Source organism: Chelonoidis abingdonii, chromosome 3 (assembly GCF_003597395.2).
Source record: "Chelonoidis abingdonii isolate Lonesome George chromosome 3, CheloAbing_2.0, whole genome shotgun sequence".
In the NCBI taxonomy this organism is placed as follows: Eukaryota; Metazoa; Chordata; order Testudines; family Testudinidae; genus Chelonoidis; species Chelonoidis abingdonii.
Window position 1 is genome coordinate 138,510,858 of NC_133771.1, and position 18,162 is coordinate 138,529,019.

At 43.5% G+C, this 18,162-nt stretch overlaps 1 protein-coding gene across 1 annotated transcript in view; it reads left to right on the top strand.

The window, feature by feature from the left end:
• MAP3K21 (mitogen-activated protein kinase kinase kinase 21) overlaps positions 1–18,162 on the top strand; it is a 79,157-nt gene that overhangs the window by 31,294 nt on the left and 29,701 nt on the right. The window contains exons 3-7 of the mRNA XM_075064159.1: positions 5,645–5,793; positions 6,770–6,945; positions 12,226–12,466; positions 14,573–14,695; positions 17,784–17,900. Coding sequence (XP_074920260.1) covers positions 5,645–5,793; positions 6,770–6,945; positions 12,226–12,466; positions 14,573–14,695; positions 17,784–17,900 — 806 coding nt within the window. The remainder of the gene's footprint in view (positions 1–5,644; positions 5,794–6,769; positions 6,946–12,225; positions 12,467–14,572; positions 14,696–17,783; positions 17,901–18,162) is intronic.

The window sequence follows — 18,162 nt, forward strand, 5'->3', positions numbered from 1 at the left end:
CGTATTGGGAAAGACATGGACAAATTAGAGAGAATCTAGAAGAGAAAACAAAATGATAAAAGGTTTGGAATACCTGACCTGTGAAGAAAGGTTTAAAAAAGAACAACACTTGGCATATCTAGTCTTGAGAAAAGAGGACTGAGGGGGAACTTGATAAGTCTTCAAATATATGTTAAGGACAGTAATAAAGAGGACTGTGATTAATTGTGCTCCAAGTCCACTGACGGTAAAACAAGAAGTAATGGGCTTAATCTGCAGCACGGGAGATTCTAATTAGATATTAGAAAGTTTTCCTTAATTATACGGATAGTTAAGTTCCAAGGGAGGCAGTGAAATCTGCATTGTTCGAGGTTTTTAAGAATAAATTGGACAAACGCTTCTGAGGGATAATCTAGAGGTATACTTGGTTCTGCCTCAGCATGAGGGGATGGTCTGGATAACTTCTCGAAGTTCCTTCCAGCCCTACATTTCTCTGATGCCTAAATACTTTTTCGGAGTCACTGCTTGCCAGGACACAGTCCTCTATTGGTAGGTATCACCTCCGTCTGTTGTTCCCAGAGGTATTAAAACATATTTTGCTTGAATCCAGATCTCTGGAGGACTGCTCTGTCCTCATAATGATTTACCACTCCACCAATCTTTTGTCATCCAAAATTTCGTCAGTAATGATTTTATATTTACTTCCCATTCATTGGTGAAAATATTCAATAATGTTAGACTACTGTTGCTCCCTGCAGAAGCCCATCAGAAACACCAACGTTCAGCGATGTCTCTGTATCGACAGCTTCTCCTTGAGACTTCCCCATTAGCCATTTCTTAATCCATATAGCATGCTTTAATGATTTGTTGTTTTTTTTAAAGCACTGTACAATATCACTCTGTCATGCAGTACTAAATCAAAGTATATTTACTCTACAGATGTTCTTATACCACTCTCCTCATCAGGTATCTGAGCACCTTCCAGTAGTTGATCAAGCAGTGTGACTACACATCTATCATACGGTGTTTGTCCTTTCATCCTCTTCCCAGGGAAAGAAGCATGTGCAATTGAGTTTCTTATTTTTGCAAGGATTTAGGTCTGTTTTTTAATTGTTTAACTATACAAGTTGCTATATATGTGCTAGAGAAGGCAAAGTCAAAGAAATTAGTCTTGCACTTGGAGCAGAAGGTGGCAAGGTTTATGATGTATTTTGGTTCCTGGGAGAGTTCAGCCGCAGTCTGGGGCTGGCCCAAAAGGAAGTTCCTTCTACTGTACAGACAAACTTTACCCTTATTATAGAATTTCACTGTTCCTGAGGAGCAGAATTGTTGACCATGGTCTTTGTTCAGGAAATCTTTTAGATATCCTAGGACCAGTCCATTGAGTACCTTGAAGATAGGGCCTGAGACCTTGAACTCAATTTTGAATTCTGTGGGAAACCAGTGTGGAGTATGGATGTGGTGTATTAGCGGATGAATGTGTTGCTGAGGAGAGGTTGTGCAGTGTTCTGTACTAGTTGAACAATGCTGAATGCTTTGTGGCCAGGAAAGTGCACTGCTGTAGTCCAGCCTGAGGTGCTTCTACATAAATAGGTGCCTCTATATAAATCCATGATAGGTCCACATCTTGAATACTGCGTGCAGATCTGCATGCATTTAGAAGAAGATGGAATTAGAAAAAGTACAGAAAAGGGCAACAGAAATTATTAGGGGTATGAAACAGCTTCCATATGAGTAGAGAGTAATAAGACAGGGACTTTTCAGCTTGGAAAAGACAACTAAGGGGGGATATGACAGAGGTCTATAAAATCATGACTCATGTTGAGAAAGGAACTGTTTGTTCCTTCTCTTAACACAAGAATTAGGGGTCACCAAATGAAATTAATAGGCCACAGGTTTAAAACAAACAAAGGGAAGTATTTCTTCACACAATGCACAGTCATTCTGTGGAACTCTGTGCCAGAGCATGTTGTAAAGGCCAAAACTATAACAGGGTTCAAAAAACAACTAGATATATTCATGGAGGATAGGTCCATCAATGGCTATTAGCCAGGATGGGCAGGGATGGTGGCCCTAGCCTTTTTTTGCCAAAAGCTGGCAATGGGTGATGGGATGGATCACTTGATGATTACCTGTTATGTTCATTCCCTCTGAAGCACCTGGCGTTGGCTATTGTTGAGGGCAGTACACTGGGCTAGGTGGATCTTTGGTCTGATCCAGTATGGCCATTCTTATGAGTATAACCAGATCTAAAATTGGACTCAGGCTCCCTGGTTATGTACCCTGTAAAACTGATCCAGTTTGCCACTCTTGTTCATCTGACAATTCTTGTATACTAAGCCTCACTGCTCAGCTCCCTCCTTCGCAAACAGAGAGGGAATAGCTACACGGAAACTTCAAATGCTGGTTCTGTTCAAAGCCTCAAGTGTTCCAGGAACAAGGCCCTTACCGAGACACAGAGACCTGTCTCACCTGGCCAAGTCAGGGCTCCGCAGTTGAGTCACACAACACTCACAGAGAATGAACAAATCCATAGCTTCACCCTCTGAAATCCCTGTTAGCTGCTGCAGTTGCCCTGCTAAAGGGCATGTATGTGTTGTGGGGAGGAATGGTGACATGGGCCACAGTTCAGGGAGTTCCATGCCTTGCTACATTAGAACAGTTTAACCATGGTGGGGAAATGTCAGTTGAGGTGATATATACAGTGGTGTCCTAGCCATGTTGGTCCCAGGGTATTAGAGAGACAAGGTGGGTGAGATAATGTCTTTTAGCAGACCAACTTCTGTGGGCAAGAGAGACAAGCTTTTGAGCTACACAGAGCTCTTCCTCAGATCTACTAAAAGACATTATCTCACCCACCCTGAGATGAAATTTCTTTTTCTTTTTTCTTTAAACCATATTGCCCTTCAAACCCTGGCCCCTTATATAAATTCCATATTCAAAATGTAGGTGGGGGAACAAAGCTTTGGGTTAGAGACAGCATATCCCAGCTCCTTGTAGACAGAGCCGGCACTAAGTTTTTTGCCACCCCAAGCAAAAAAAATTTCAGCTGTCCCCCACCCCAGCCCTGGGCTCCCCCTGCACCTCCCTGCCTCCCCAGCACTGGACTCTCCCCCCACCCGCACCCCCTGCCGTCCCAGTGCTGGGCTCTGCCCCCTTCTCCACCTGTACCCCCTGCCGCCCCAACCCTGGGCCCTCGGCACCACTTGCTGCCCAAACTCTGGGCTTCCCCTCCCCCCCCACCTGCACTCCCTGTTGCCCTAGCCCTGGGCTTTCCCCTCCACCAGTGCTGACTCCGCCCACTTGCCTCCAGTTGGCCCGGCTCTGGCAGGGTCGGGGTAAGCAGCGGAGCTCCCAGGCTGTGCCTCAGCTCAGGGTCCCTCCAGCCAGGGCTCCTGCCTTCAGGACCATCCGAGACTTGGGATGGCAGAGCTGGGGGACCGCTCAGCAGAGGGCTGAGGAGCCAGGGCAGGGCAGCCTCAGAGGGAATGGAGCCCCGAAGAGCGGGGTGCGGGCCCTGCACGGCAATGCCCTGGGCACTGGTCCCCACTATGGCCCCACTGCTGCTGCTCTTGGCCACTCTGCTGCAGTCCCTGGGTGGCTCAGGCTGGTTCTCCCAGCCCCGACTGCGGCACTGGGTGGTGGCTGCCAGGCACCATCTGCAGGTGGCTCCATGCACCCCGGGGGGCGGCCCCCAGCCAGAGTGTCCCGCACTCAGAGCCTGGCTGGCCGTAAGGTGCAGGCATTGCTCCCTGATGCAAACCAAGCAGCCCCAGGGCAGCCCCCGTGCAGGATGTGCTGCTGCTGCCAGGGGCAGCTCTAGGCTTTTCCCGCCCCACATGCACAAAAAAATAAATAAAGATGGCCAGAATGCCGCCCCTGAAAATGTGACGCCCCAAGCACCTGCTTGGTTTGCTGGTGCCTGGAGCTGGGCCTGCTTGTAGAACAATCTGACAGTTGCCAAGATGCATCCCTTGAGTTGACCCAGAACCTGTTTTGTCACACATGGCCAGTCAAAACTCAGTTGCTTATGCATATTCCATATATAATATGGAAGAGTGGTGGAGTTCTGGAATTCATCAGCATATTGCGCATGAACAAAGATTTTGGTTGGCAAGTGTCATGTACCAGCTCCTTCAGAACAATCTGATGTTTGTGAGGACATGTCTCTTGGGGATGATCTGAGACACATTTCTCATACAGCTAGTCAAATCCCAATTCCTTATTCGAGGGCCATGGGGAAAAAATGTGAGGGGTGTGATATGTGGCAGTATGTTGCACAGGAATGAAGTTTCAGGTCAGGGTAGCATGCCCCAGCTACTTCAGAACAGTCTGACAGTCACAGGGGCATATCACTTGGGGTGACCTGGTATATTGTCATGTACCCAGTCAGTTAAAACCCAACTCTTTATTTGATTATTTAATAATTAGTAATTTAAACTTTTATTGCATTCAGTCACGTGAATTTGATGAAACTTCTAAAAATGTAATCTTACGCTGATGTATTTTTAAATAATTTTGGCCTTTGAATAAGGAACTGAGAACTACAAATAACGAGGCTCAAGTTGGTTCCTTACCTTATCCTTTCCCAATTAAAGCCACCCTCAAAAAAGTTGTGGAGCAAACATGACATTTATGATCGTCATATTGTTCACTCTGCTTGTGTGTGATAGCTCTTTCCGCAACTTGTGTCTGTCTTGTCTGTTTAGATTGTAAGCTCTTCAGGGCAGTCACCGTATACTTTTCTGTACAGTGCCTAATGCAATGAGACTCTACTCTGGTAGTGCCTATGGGGCAGCCAATATTAAACATGCTTATTACAAGATAGATTTACTGGAGGTCAGAGAAGTAAAGAGCGTGAAATCATTTTAATTTTAGGGTGGAGTTTGTATCCGAATTTCTTTTGGCTAATCTAATTAGCAGTGATAGGTATATTGGTAGCTGACACACAATCAAGAGAGAGAACTTTTCCTCTAAAATTTAGGAAATGTTTCCTCTTACTTTTGACAGTAAGCAATATTTTTTCCTTGCCTAGCCTGGCAAAAATGAAATTATGTCATGAGTCAATCCTGTTGCACATTTTATAAAAGGGGAAAAAAGTTAGGGGCTCATTCTGCAGTATGCCATAGGGATGCAGAAATTTCAGTTCTCAGATTAAGCCGCTTTTATTTCAAAAAACAAAATGATGTGTCCATTGGGATAAATTGTCCAGGGATCAGTTTGATACTTCATTGTTTTGAAGTAGAACTTTTTATTTCTCATCTGTTCTTTATGCTTGTTCTCTTCCTTTTCCATCCTCTTTCCATCAAGGTTTACATGGCAGTGACATCTGACTAAAAGTTGACTGGAACCAAAGTCTATTTTTTTAAATAGGAGTTTTGTTTGTTTTGTTGTTTTTTTTTCCTGGCAGCAAAGTGACAGTGATTTAGGTAGGATATGGTTACAATAGCCCATCCATTTGACTAGCATATCCAGTTTTACTGATTGCTATCAGAGAGAAGATAACAGGTGAAGAGGAATAGTCTCCTGAAGATTTTGACAAATGATAGTGAAGACAGTCTCTTTTGGGACTACATACTGGACAGAGTATCAACCTGTTTGTCCCTGAGTAAACCGTGTCAGTATTCAGAAGATAAACTTAACTATTTAAAAATTTGCTTTATAGTTACGGAGTGTTGCTGTGGGAACTGCTTACAGGAGAAGTTCCTTACCGTGGCATTGATGGTCTTGCTGTGGCTTACGGAGTAGCTGTCAATAAGCTTACTTTGCCCATTCCATCCACCTGTCCTGAACCATTTGCTAAACTAATGAAAGGTACCTGTGCTGCTTCTCTCTACTTATCCTAGAAGTAAATGTGTTTTTTAATATCTATGCTTTTTCTTATGATTTATAATAATTACTCAATTCAAACACTTCATTTGGTACTGTGCTAACTCTGTATAAAGTAGTGGTTTTCCCTTTCTTGGCAATCCCGTACTAAGACATTTTAACCCATTTCAGAGTAAGCCATGCAATACTACAATATACCATATCATTTTTAAAGATTCATCACCTTAAGCAGTGGTTGAATTATTTCTTCTGTATTCTTGTGGTTTGTTTTCTTTTCTTTTATATGTAATTAACTATAATGTCCACCAAATATAGCAGTAAAATACAAAATCAATATGACTGACTTCTTATGGGGAGGGGATATCACTAGCTGTTACCTCGTAGTCTTTTTGACTCCCAAAGATTCTGTTGGGTTTCTACCTCCTTCTCCAGAGAGATGAGGGACCCTGACAACTGTGCATTAATCATAGAATCGTAGATCATAAGGGTTGGAAGGGACCTCAGGAGATCATCTAGTCCAACCCCCTGCTCAAAGCAGGGCCAATCCCCAAATGGCCCCCTCAAGGATTGAACTCACAACCCTGGATTTAGCAGGTGAATGCTCAAACCACTGAACTATCCCTCCCCCTATGCTATAGTGTCCAAATGGAGTTCTTTGAGGTTTTTTATTAGCTCAAGAAGCTTAACTACTTCGGTGCTGGCAGTTCTGCTGCTTTACATCCTGAAAATAGAGGTTACGTTGGAAAAAAATGACTTCTCATAACCTTTTAAAAATCTTGACGTACTATAGGTAAGCATGCCCTATACCAGCAATGATAAAACTAGGCAATTCTCAGGGAGGGGAGTAAGCATTAGAACTTTGAAGTATAAATAACAAATATTTTGAAATTCATGCATTGTGTAAATAATCCCCCTAAAATTCTGTCAATAATGGAACTGATGGGATTTTGATGAATTTTAGAATGCTGGGAGCAGGATCCTCATATCCGACCATCGTTTACCTTAATTCTTGAACAGCTTACTGCCATTGAGGAGGCAGTTATGACTGAGATGCCTCAAGAATCTTTCCACTCCATGCAAGATGACTGGAAACTGGAAATTCAGCAGATATTCAGTGAACTAAGGACAAAGGAAAAAGTGAGTGAATTTTTCCATCTGCAAATGCAGTAATTTTAACAAGAGAATAGGGCAATTGAGGAGCTGCTATTTTTTTTTTTTTTTTAAAAGCAGTAGGTGGGTTTGGAATTCCTGGTAGTGTTCCAAAATATTAGAAGTGTGAATTTATTGTAGGACAGATTAAGTTTTTTTCATAAGTAAACTCCTTAAATTTCATAAACTTTTCTCATACATATAATTACTGAAATATGTAAATCTTCTGGAAGAGGTTTGAAGGACCTGATAACTATCACCTAATTTATCTCAAGTTTCAAATACTCATACTTTCCTTAATTTCAAAAATAAAGTAACTGCATAAGAATGTAATTTGGGAGAGGGAACACCAGCATAATTATGTATTGATGAATGTTCTTTTAAAATCTGCATGCAGCATGGTCAAAGAGAACTCTCTCTAAAAATTTAAGCATGATTTTAACTTCTTGCTTGTGTTAGTCATAGTGATTTTATCCCATACAGTAGGACTGCGGTGGCCCTTTAGAGAGGTACAAGCCCTCTACTCCCCGCCAAAACCAAATCAAACAAAAATACTCCAGTTTATATGCCAGGGGTTGGCAACCTATGGCACACGTGCCAAAGATGGTCAACGACGATTTTTAATGGCACGCTGCTGCCTGACAGAATCCCAGCAGACAGCAGCATGCCAATAAAAATCTGGCCTGGCCTGGCCTGCTCTTCTCCCCCCCTCTCCCCATCAGGGGCAGGGGGCAGAAGCTTGGTCCTGCTGGCTCCGCTGCCTCTTCCCATAGTGTGCTGGTTTCCTGCCCCTCCTCTGCCTCTCTGTCCCTCCCTCCCTGCCGGCCGATCAGCTGATGGCCCTTGCGAGGGAGAGGGTCGGAAAGGAGCAGAGTCAGCATACTCACTGCTCCTGGCGGAGGCAGAGAAGTGGGGACAGGGCTTTGGGGAAGGGGGGGGTGGAATAGGGGCATATCCCCTCCAGCCCCCTGCCCTGACCACCACCACACATAGCCCTCTGCTCTGAGCCCCGCAGCCCTGCACACCCCCCAGGCCCCTGCCCTGAGCCCTGTACCCCCCTTATACACACCCAGCCCTCTGCTTGATTTCTTCACCCCCCCCCAACCCCTGCCCTGACTCTAGTACCTCCACACATATCCAGACCCCTACACCCCCCCACCCCCACCCTGAGCACCAAGCGGGAGCTCCTGCACCCCCTCCTCACATTCCCACCTGCACCCCTCTCACCAAATGGGAGCTGTCCAGATAAGTGCCCCACATTCAAACCTCCTGTCCCAACCTTGAGCCCCCTCCCTCATTCTAGCTCCTGGCCAGACCCTTCACCCCCAGCCTTCTGCTCAATGCACTTCCATCCTCTGCTCAGTGCAGAGAGGAAGAGAATGGGCCAGAACCAGGGAAGAGGTAGGTATCCACTGTATGTGGGCAGGGTCAGGACCCTAGACCGGAAGCGGACTGAACGGGTCCAGCAGCCAGGATCCCACTGGCAGAAGCCGGCAGATGGAACCCCTGAGCGGCAGTGGGCTGAGCCTCCCAACACCCCCGTTCTCCGTGTGACCTCCGTTCTTGGTCCCTAGATGTGTGAGACTTGGCATTTAGTTGTGTTAAAAGTGAACACAGCTTACCAAGAGAGATGATTCTCAGGACAAAATTTTTTGTGGCCTCAGACTCTGACACCGACACCAACTTTGACAATTTTTCCTAAAATACTTGATTAACTTTAGGAAAAACAAATAAATATGTATGTACGCACATCCAGATCATTGCAATTTATTTATTGCTAGCTAGTAAGTCTGTTATGAAAAGTGATATTAACAAACATACAAGTATCACTTTTCACAGCGGCCTTACTTAGCCCTGGCAAGCCTAGGGAGAAATTAAGCCCTGGATGGGGAGTCAGGAGGGACAGCAGGGTCCAGGAGCAATGGGGAGATTTGTAGGGGGGCGGGGCAGGCAGCAGAGGGCTGGAGCCTGAAGCCCTGCGCCCAAAGCCTGAAGCCCCATGGCCGGCAGATGGAGCCCTAAGCTGTGTGGCCGGAACCTGAAGCCCTGCATCCAGAGCCTGCTGTCCCACTAGCCCAGAGCTGAAGCCCAAAGCCTGAGTCCTGCTACCCTTGGGAAGGTGAGGAACTCGCCTGCTCCTTTAGCGTTGTGCCCCAGCAGTCTTCAGAAGGGGGCAGGGCCAACCCTTGCTGGTGGCCCCAGCAATCAGCACCAAGGTGGTGCATCCTGGAGCAACAGGTATGGGGAATTTTGCCCCCCGCCACATCATAGCCCACGAGGCTGTGGCCACATTTGAGAAACGCTGATCTAGATCATTCTGTAAAACTGACCTGTCTTTATCATTATTTACCACTCTTCCAGTTTTTGTATTGTCTGCACACTTGATCAATGATCTGAAAGAAAATATAAGAGCATTCCTGGTAAAAATGTTGAGGAGCATTTTGCCGTGTTGAACCCTGCTAGAAATGCCCCCATTGGATGACAATTCCCCATTTAAAATAAATGTATGTGATCCAGTTATTAGCCAGTAAACCATTTAATTTGTGCTTTGTTGACCTTGCACGGTGTTAATAGACAAAGCAGACGAAAACGAGGAGGAGAAGTTCCATCATTTTACAGATGGAAAAGGAGGCAAAGGGGCTAAGGCCATGTCTACACTAGCGAGCCTACAGTGGCATAGATGTACTGATGCAGCTGCACCACTGTAATGTAGCTTGTATAGCCTCTCACCTGTCTACATAAAGAAACAACCACGAGCAGCGGTAGCTATGTTGACGGGAGAAGATGCGCTGTCCGCATCGGCATGTCTGTTGGTGTAACTTTTATGTCACTCGGCTGTATTTTTTCATACCCATGAGCAACATAAGTTTTATACCAACAAAAGTGGCAGTGTGGACAAGCCATTAGTGCTCGTATGCAAGGTTATGCATGATGTCTTTTAGCAGAGCCAGAAACTGAATCCTGATCTTCTAAATCCCTGTCAGTTGCCTTAACCAGAAGACCATCCTCCTCATCCAAATTCATACATTGTTGGTGCTGGGGTCATGTATCACATACAAACAAAACTCAAAGTGCTTGAAAGTTAGGAGGTGCCAATTTTATGGTTTCTCATGCATCCTTAATTCTGTCCCTTGTCCATCCATTCAATGCACTGAATGAGGCAGGGGTCTTGAGGAATGAAGTGTAAGTGATGATGTACCTGCATAAAGAGGCCAAACTGCAGTTGACAGGCAACTGTAAATCTACTTTTCAAGTTCTTGACTTTACAACTTGTTTTAACTTAGTTTTTCTTAAAATGTAATTTCCTAGAATTTGGTTTTACCTTTTTTTCTTTAAAAGAAATCTGTATGTTTCTGTAACAACCCCCACATACATCGCCAGTAAGGTTTGAACCTTAAACCCCAGCACTGCAGTGCAGACTTTTCCACTTGTGCTGCAGGACTAAATATAGGGCAGAAGGAGAAAACTGTTAACTCAGAGAGTGAAAGAAACCAGCCTAGGCATTCCTGGGAATTGTGTGAGCTCTGGGCCAACCAGGGCTGGCTCTAACTTTTTTGCCTTCCCCCTGCGAGCACCGCCCTGCCGAAACCCTGCCCCCCCCCCCCGAGCGCCGAAGGCGCCAAGCCCACCGAGTTGCTGTGCCACCCTGAAGCCCGCCCCTCTTGAGCGGGCCCTGCACCAAAACAAAACAAACAAAAAAAACCCCTTCCTGCCTAGCCAAAGCGGATTCCTTCATGGCCTGCTTCAAACAATTTAGTCGGTTTGTTTTATTTATTATGTATGTTGTGCGTTAGCACCTAGTTTTGAACTGAGAACAGGGAGCTAGGCACATACCAGGAGGTGGCAAACTACGGGCCCGCAGGCCAACATTCTGGCCCACAGGACCCTCCCTGCCCCTGGCCCCTTGCCCGAGCTCCTTGGCTGGGGAGGCTAGCCCCTGCCTTCCCTACTTCTGCGCCTTTCCCCCACAGTCCTCAAGCTCACTACACCACTGGTGCAATGCCTGGGCAGGCGGGGGGCTCTTAACAGAACTGTGGCCTGACCTGGTGCTGCCATTGGGTGGTTGTGCTGGCTCCAGCCAGGCACGTGGATGCCTGTTCTTTGCTCTAGGGTGGCGCGGCTTGTAGCGCCGTCAGCCCACCGGGATGTGGGGGCTTTTTTTCAGTGCAGCACTCAAGTGGTAGGAGCAAGTGGCTAATAATAAGTTCAGTGACTGAAGGTGGGGGAGATAAGGGGGCCGGAGGGCAGGGAACAAGGGTTGGAGGGTGGAGGGCCGGTGACACAGGAGAGATGGGGTTGATGGGGCCACTGGGGGGGGGGTCTTGGATGCTAGTCAGGGGAGAAGTGGAGGGTGAATGGGGCAGGAGTCCCGAGGGCAGTCAGGAATGAGAGGAGGGTTGGAGGGGAGCAGTCGGGGTGGGAGGGATGCGGGTCAGGGCAACAGGCAGGGAGGTGGCAGGGGTTCCACGGGGGGCAGGTGCGACAAGCGGGGGGGGCAGTCGAATAGTGGGTGGGAGCCAGGCCGCGCCTGGCTGTTTGGGGAGTCATAGCCTCCCCAACTGACCCACCATACAATTTTGGAACCTGGTGTGGCCCTCAGGCCAAAAAGTTTGCCCGCCCCTGCACTATACAATCATAGAATAAGAGACACTCACTTCCCCAAAGAGCTTACAATCTAGGGCATGTCTTCACTGGCAGTGTTAAAGCACTGCAACAGCAGCACTTTAATGTGGTTTGTGTAGTCACGGCGTAGCTAAAAATCCATCTCCATGAGGGGTGTAGCTACCAGCCCTGGTGCACTGTCTACACTGGCACTTTACAGCGCTGAAACATGCAGCACTCAGGTTTGTGTTTTTTTCACACCCCCAAGCAAGAAAGTTGCAGCGCTGGAAATGCCAGTGTAGACAAGCCCTAAATGGAAGATATGTTCTGGTCCAAGCATTTTTTCATGATCACCAATAGCATGATTATAAATGCTGGGATCCCAGTGTATGGTGGTGTTGATAGTGCTAATGCTATCCTAGCTTAAATAAACTTCGATTGCAAATAGATGCCTGAAAGAATTTTCTGTATACTTGCTTGCTACAGAAAGAGCCGTCTTTTGAAGACCTGAATAGCTGTGAATATAATGCGTATTTGTATTATGTGCACACAGTGTATCAAGAAAATTAATTAAGGATATATAATTTAGTGCTATGTTTTAAATGGACTAATAGCAGAAAGAACTGTATTGTGATTTACCTATATCTATGTAAATCTCATTCGTAGGAACTACGTTCACGTGAAGAAGAGCTGACAAGGGCTGCTCTTCAGCAAAAATCTCAGGAAGAATTACTAAAGCGGCGTGAGCAGCAGTTAGCGGAACGCGAGATTGATGTACTGGAGCGTGAGCTGAATATTTTGATATTCCAGTTAAATCAAGAGAAGCCCAATGTGAAGAAGAGGAAGGGAAAGTTTAAAAGGAGCCGGTTAAAACTTAAAGATGGACATAGAATTAGTTTGCCTTCAGGTTTGAAATTTTTCTCCTCCTGTACAAAATCTTCCTTTCACAATTAAATATTCAGATTAAAGTTCCCTATCTGACACATTTAGATATTGTATGTTACTCTGAAGATGCCTAATTCCACCAGCATGGTCTCTGATCTTTTAGGTAAAAAGTATGCAATGGTTGATAAAAGAAAAAAAACAACTAAATGGCCTTTAAGGGATAAAATCAGAACCCTGAAGTGTACCAGAGTATGCAAAATGTTTCTCATTTCAGTTGAATAAAGTTGAGGGAGAGACTCTTACCCTCCAAGAACATCTTGTATCCTAGAGGAAGGTATACTGAATTGGAGCCAGGGCATCATGAGATCTGGCCTAACTAGTGTTTATATTTCTGTGCACTTGTGTCCCTTTGCTGCCGCCAGTGCCTACCTCCATCCTACATAGCAGTCAAGTTTTAGGACCACACACCCTGGATTTTACAAACGAGTTAAAAGAAGGTCCCCTGTACCAGGCTGGGAGTAGACACTATGTCTCATTCTCTCTTTCACATTGTGTCTCAGAATGAATGGGCCTGTTATACGTGCTTTAGCTATCCAGTTTCTAACAGTTAGACAACACTTTCCTCCCCGAGCCAGGAATAGAATCCAGGAGTTGTGATCTTCAGCATTCTGCTTTGTCTAGCATACAGTTGTTGTATAACCTATTAACAAAGCGTCAAGTCCCCCTCATGGCTGGTCCGTATAAATAAGAGGTCTGTGGTGGGAATGAGAAGTGCCACAATTCAAACCCCGCAAGTGACTCATGTAGGAGGATTTCATGTTTTGCGCTTGATAGATTCTCCCCTACCAATTAAAAACAAAACAAAACATGTTATTTAATTCAGTGAGGAAACATCCTTTAAAGCAGGTTTCATAGTTAAAAGATATGGTGCAGACATAGGCCAAGTTTGCAGTTGAGAGGTGTGGATAAAACTTATTTTTCTACCCTATTCAATTAATTATTTTAATGTTACCAAAACTTGTGGACATAGCAGTACTCATCTTTCCCAAATTGTGAGAAACAAATTTGAATCAGTCCTCCTTCCAGAAAGGTCAGTTGGCATAAACTTATTCCAGTACTTAAAAGTATTGGAACTATGCAGTTGATGTAACGTTTTGTAGAAGGCAAAAGAAAAAGTGACACCTGGGTTGAATGCAGGTAGATAGCTAATTTTCTTAACCTACTGCCTTGTTGACCACACTTATCTTAGAGTGTTTGACTTGTAAGCACGGTGAGCAGAAAAAACAGAGCAGAGTTGGTGTGGGGTATATGTGCACGTGCTGTATGTAGTACGTAAAAATGTGGTAATAGCTAAAGAGGATATCACTTCAGGATCTGTTTTCAGGTTTCCTGGGCATGTAGCTAAAGGTTACCATCATGGCATCTGAATCCCCGATGGATATATCATCTTGCTGGTTTATCAAGTTATTGTTCCTACAGGAGTTCATGGCAAAATATCTATTCACTAATGGCATTGTAGTAATGGTGTCACTAGATGGCACTGTAGACTTCACAAGACTGTGGGAAGCAGTGGGAAGACATTGTTCGTGATAGTAGAATCCTGCCATTGATTGCTGCATTTTTTTAATGGTATGAATTAAGTATTTGTAAGGGTGCCAGATGGAGAGTCCTAGAGACTGGAGTCCTAAGACTATTCCCATAATAGGTACAGAACATCCAGCACCAATACAGCCTTCACCACAATGCCCTGCCAATATGTCTCAACTGAGACCTATAAAGAGCACTCTGAAACCAAACAAAATAGCTGTTAAGCTTTTTGAATCTACCGAGCACCAGCAAGGCTGCAGATTGGCTTGTAATGTTGATTTTCTTAGTTCAGCTCCCATTGAGCCACCAAACTAATTTAGAGTGAAGCTGTAAAATTCTACCGGCATGACTCGAAGTTCAAACCAATAATTGTACCAGCAGGCTTAGAATTTTTCTCTGTTACAATAGAAATCTTATCTAATGAAATTCACTTACATAAATATAAATTTCATTATGGTTAATGCTGAAAAAATACAATACAATATAATCTTTCTTTCTTTAGAACAGTGAAATTTACCTAGTGTTGCTTTCTTCACAACAGATTTCCAGCACAAAATAACAGTGCAAGCTTCCCCTAATTTGGATAAACGAAGAAGCTTAAACAGTAACAGCTCCAGTCCGCCAAATAGCCCCACAATAATTCCTCGTCTTCGAGCTATACAGCGTAAGTTTTCATCACTATTTCAGTTTATTCTTTTAACCATTATGAACACACTCGTTTTATACGGCTACGCTGCAAAAGACTGAAAGGAATATGTTATATGTGGATGTAAAGAAAATGAACGTGTTTGGGCCCCTAGATGTTCTGTGAACAACAAGCTGCATGAATTGGTAAAGAGAAAATCTTGCTAGAATGACTGTTTTTAGTGAGTATTTCAAAATTTGTAGCTAAAGAGAATGCAGCAAATTGTATCTTATCTGGCTTTTAGTAAAATGTTGAATTGTTTGAGGACATTGTACTTGGAAAAAATATAATCAGGTTTGGATGAAGTACTGAAGGATCATAAACAAAGGGCTAATGATAAATGGCAAAGTATCATGTGAGAGGGGGCTGCTGCCAAATAGAATGTTAGAAAATCAGCTGTCCTTGGACCAGAACTGCCAACCAAGCACAGGAGCATAATGTCCAGAGACACAGGGAATAATGCAGCCATAATATGTTCAGAAGGGCAAAAACTCCAATTGACAGGAGGCGGGGAAGAAGGGGAACCAAGCACATAGGAAGCAGGGGAGGGAGGAAGAGAACAGATTGGGGAGGAGATAAGTGCCTTTATTTATTTATTTTTTTATTTATTGAAAATCTCACACTTATTTAATACTTAAATGCTGTTTTTTGTAAGCAACTCCTGGGATTGCTGTAGGGAAGTTGTCTGTAAAAATGGCAGGATGAGGAAGCAATTATGAATGGGAGGGGAACTAGTCCACAAGACACTCAAGATGTTATGCTCACTATTGATTTTTGAGAACACAATATCTAGGGATAAAAAAGATCTTTTAATATATGTCATTCTTGATTTTAATATTGTCTGGCCTTGTGTACAAAGCAGGCTGACCGACTGCCCATGGGCATAATGGAACACCACATGGGATGAACAGTAAAGCAAAATCTATTTGTTTATTCAGGGTCATTTCCCGAGAGACAAACATGTCATGTAGTGTCCATCCCAACAAATGAACCCAGGACCAGTTTTTAGTGCCGAAGTAGTTTAGAATCTAGGTCATCTTTTGCTTCTGAATGATAGTCTTCTCTTTTTCCCCCAAGAGATCCTCTGAGGAGAAAGATCCCAGTCTTTTCTCTGGTGCTTAATCAGAAGTATATGGCTCACTTTCCTGGCTATTCCCTTCTGGGGATCAGGTCTTCTCTGGTTGCCTTTGGATCTTGGGAACTAGCTGCCTGGGCTCCCTCTAATCTTGGGTAGAAAGACGCTTTCCCTCTGGGTGAGCATCACCGTCTTAAGCCTGCTCTCATCATTATCTCTTCATAGTCACTAGTTATAGCTGGAGGGCTGTCTTTACTAGAATGACCAGCTGAGCGTTTGTTGGGTGTAGCTGATCTACTTCCATAGACTTGGAGCACTCTGTTACCTCATACCTGGTTGGGACAGGAAGGAGTTAGGTATAACCTGTTTCTTTATCGTAGTCTCAAGATTGCTTGAAAAAAGCATCAAGAGAAAATTGTGGGGTTTGTCTTTTCAAGATTGGTATAAGAAGTGTGGTTGATGTTCTCTTTTTTACTACAGCCTGAAGAGAAATTATTTTTTATGAAATCTACCTTGTTTGCATGTGAAATTTGAAGTGCTGCCATATCTGTTTAGGTTTAAGCTATTTTCAACTTCATGACAATACTTTCAGCTTAATACCCACTCTGGCAAACTGTATCATGAATTTAAATTGACCTTCCCAAGTTATCAAGGACTTCTATCACTTGACAGCTAAAATGAAACAAAACACATTACGTGAGATGTTTTTGGAATTCATACTCTGTAATTGTGAGTGAAACCACAATTACCTGTCCCAATTACACTTACTGCACATCATCTTTTATACATTCTGCTAATCTTTTTAATATTTTTGGTAGGGCAAAACATTTCTAGTGGTATGTCTCATAAAACCAAAATCTTGAAATAAGATTGCTGTTTAATTTTTCATGTCTACAGCACTCAACATAGAAATGAAATAAAAATTTCAGGTATTAGCCCACTTCTAGAATCTTGAGAATTTTTTAAAAAGGCAGAAAATAATTTGCATTTGTACCCATTCTAACTCCCACAGTCATAGGCCCCTGTCCTTCAAGGAGATCCACCAGTGCAGACCCATATGCCTGTGAGGAGTTCAATTGATGGGTCTAACTGAGCAAATGTTTCTCGTTGTAGGACCATAAAAATTACTGTATTAAACAAAGAGTCTCTCCCTCAAATGGAATACTTTCTAATTTTGAGTTTGGATTCCCAAGCTTCTAGCCAAAGCGCTCAGATCTTTTGAATATATCAGGCTGAAGCAACTTAATTTCCGCATCCCTGTGTAATTGCCTTCTACCTACGTAAAATATCTTCCTCCAGTGCTATTTAATCTTGATTAAACTTCAGAGCTCTCTTGTTTAGAGAAGATTTATTCAAGTGTGTGTGCTTTGAGCAAAAGTATCTAACAATTGCTTATTTGATCACATCTCTTTTGTTCATAATATTTCAAGCTTCCAAATCTAAATTTCTTAAAAATGAAAAAGAAATCAGAGGTTTGAATTCAGCTATTTCTGAACACTAATTTTAAAAAAAGTAGGTTGTAAGTAGTCTCCAGAGAACCCTGAAAACTCAGTTGTAATATCTTAGCAAAGACAAGCATCTGTGCTGCAGAGCAAGTTAAATTGGAGTAAGAGATGGGGGAGGAGTGAGAAATAGGTGAATTACAAACCTTCTAAACTTTTACCTTGTTAAAGACGGTCTGTCATGGCAAAAATTTTTGTGCTATGTCAATACTATCATCTTGGTTGGAAGCATGTTGAGAATTTACTTTTCTAGCTGTCAACCTGAGGCTGATCTGACAGAAGAATTTATTTAACTGATTCATATTCACAGACTTTGGGGCCAATTACTGTGTACTCCTGTGACTGCTTGGTGCTTCCCAGGAGGCATTTTACACCTTTGGATCTGTGTTTCTGGTTCTAGAGCTAAAAGTATAAGGAAGAATTGGTCCCTCTTTTGCAAATAAAGTAAAATTACTAAGATCTCTACTGCATTCTCTTAATTTTTCCTCAGTGATTTCCAAAGCAGACACAAATACAACTAATGGCCGAAGAAACAGTGTATATGTGTACCAGCAAGATGTAGATATCACAAGTGAATATGAACTTTCCAGTGGGGTTATGAAAAAAGGCAAGATACAAATAAATTGTAAAGGGTGTTGGTTGTATTAACTCTGTAGCTGAACTTGTATTAAGTGACAGACTGAGCACTTAAACAGAAAATATCTATTATAAAATATTTGTTTTGGGTTAATGAAAAACAAAATCACAGTAATTGGTCATAACTGAGATATTCTAATTCATTTGATATGATTGCTTCAAAAAAAGTTCTACTGAACAAAATATTAACTGGTAAATGCTCAGTTTGCCTCATGTACATGAATTACCTAAAT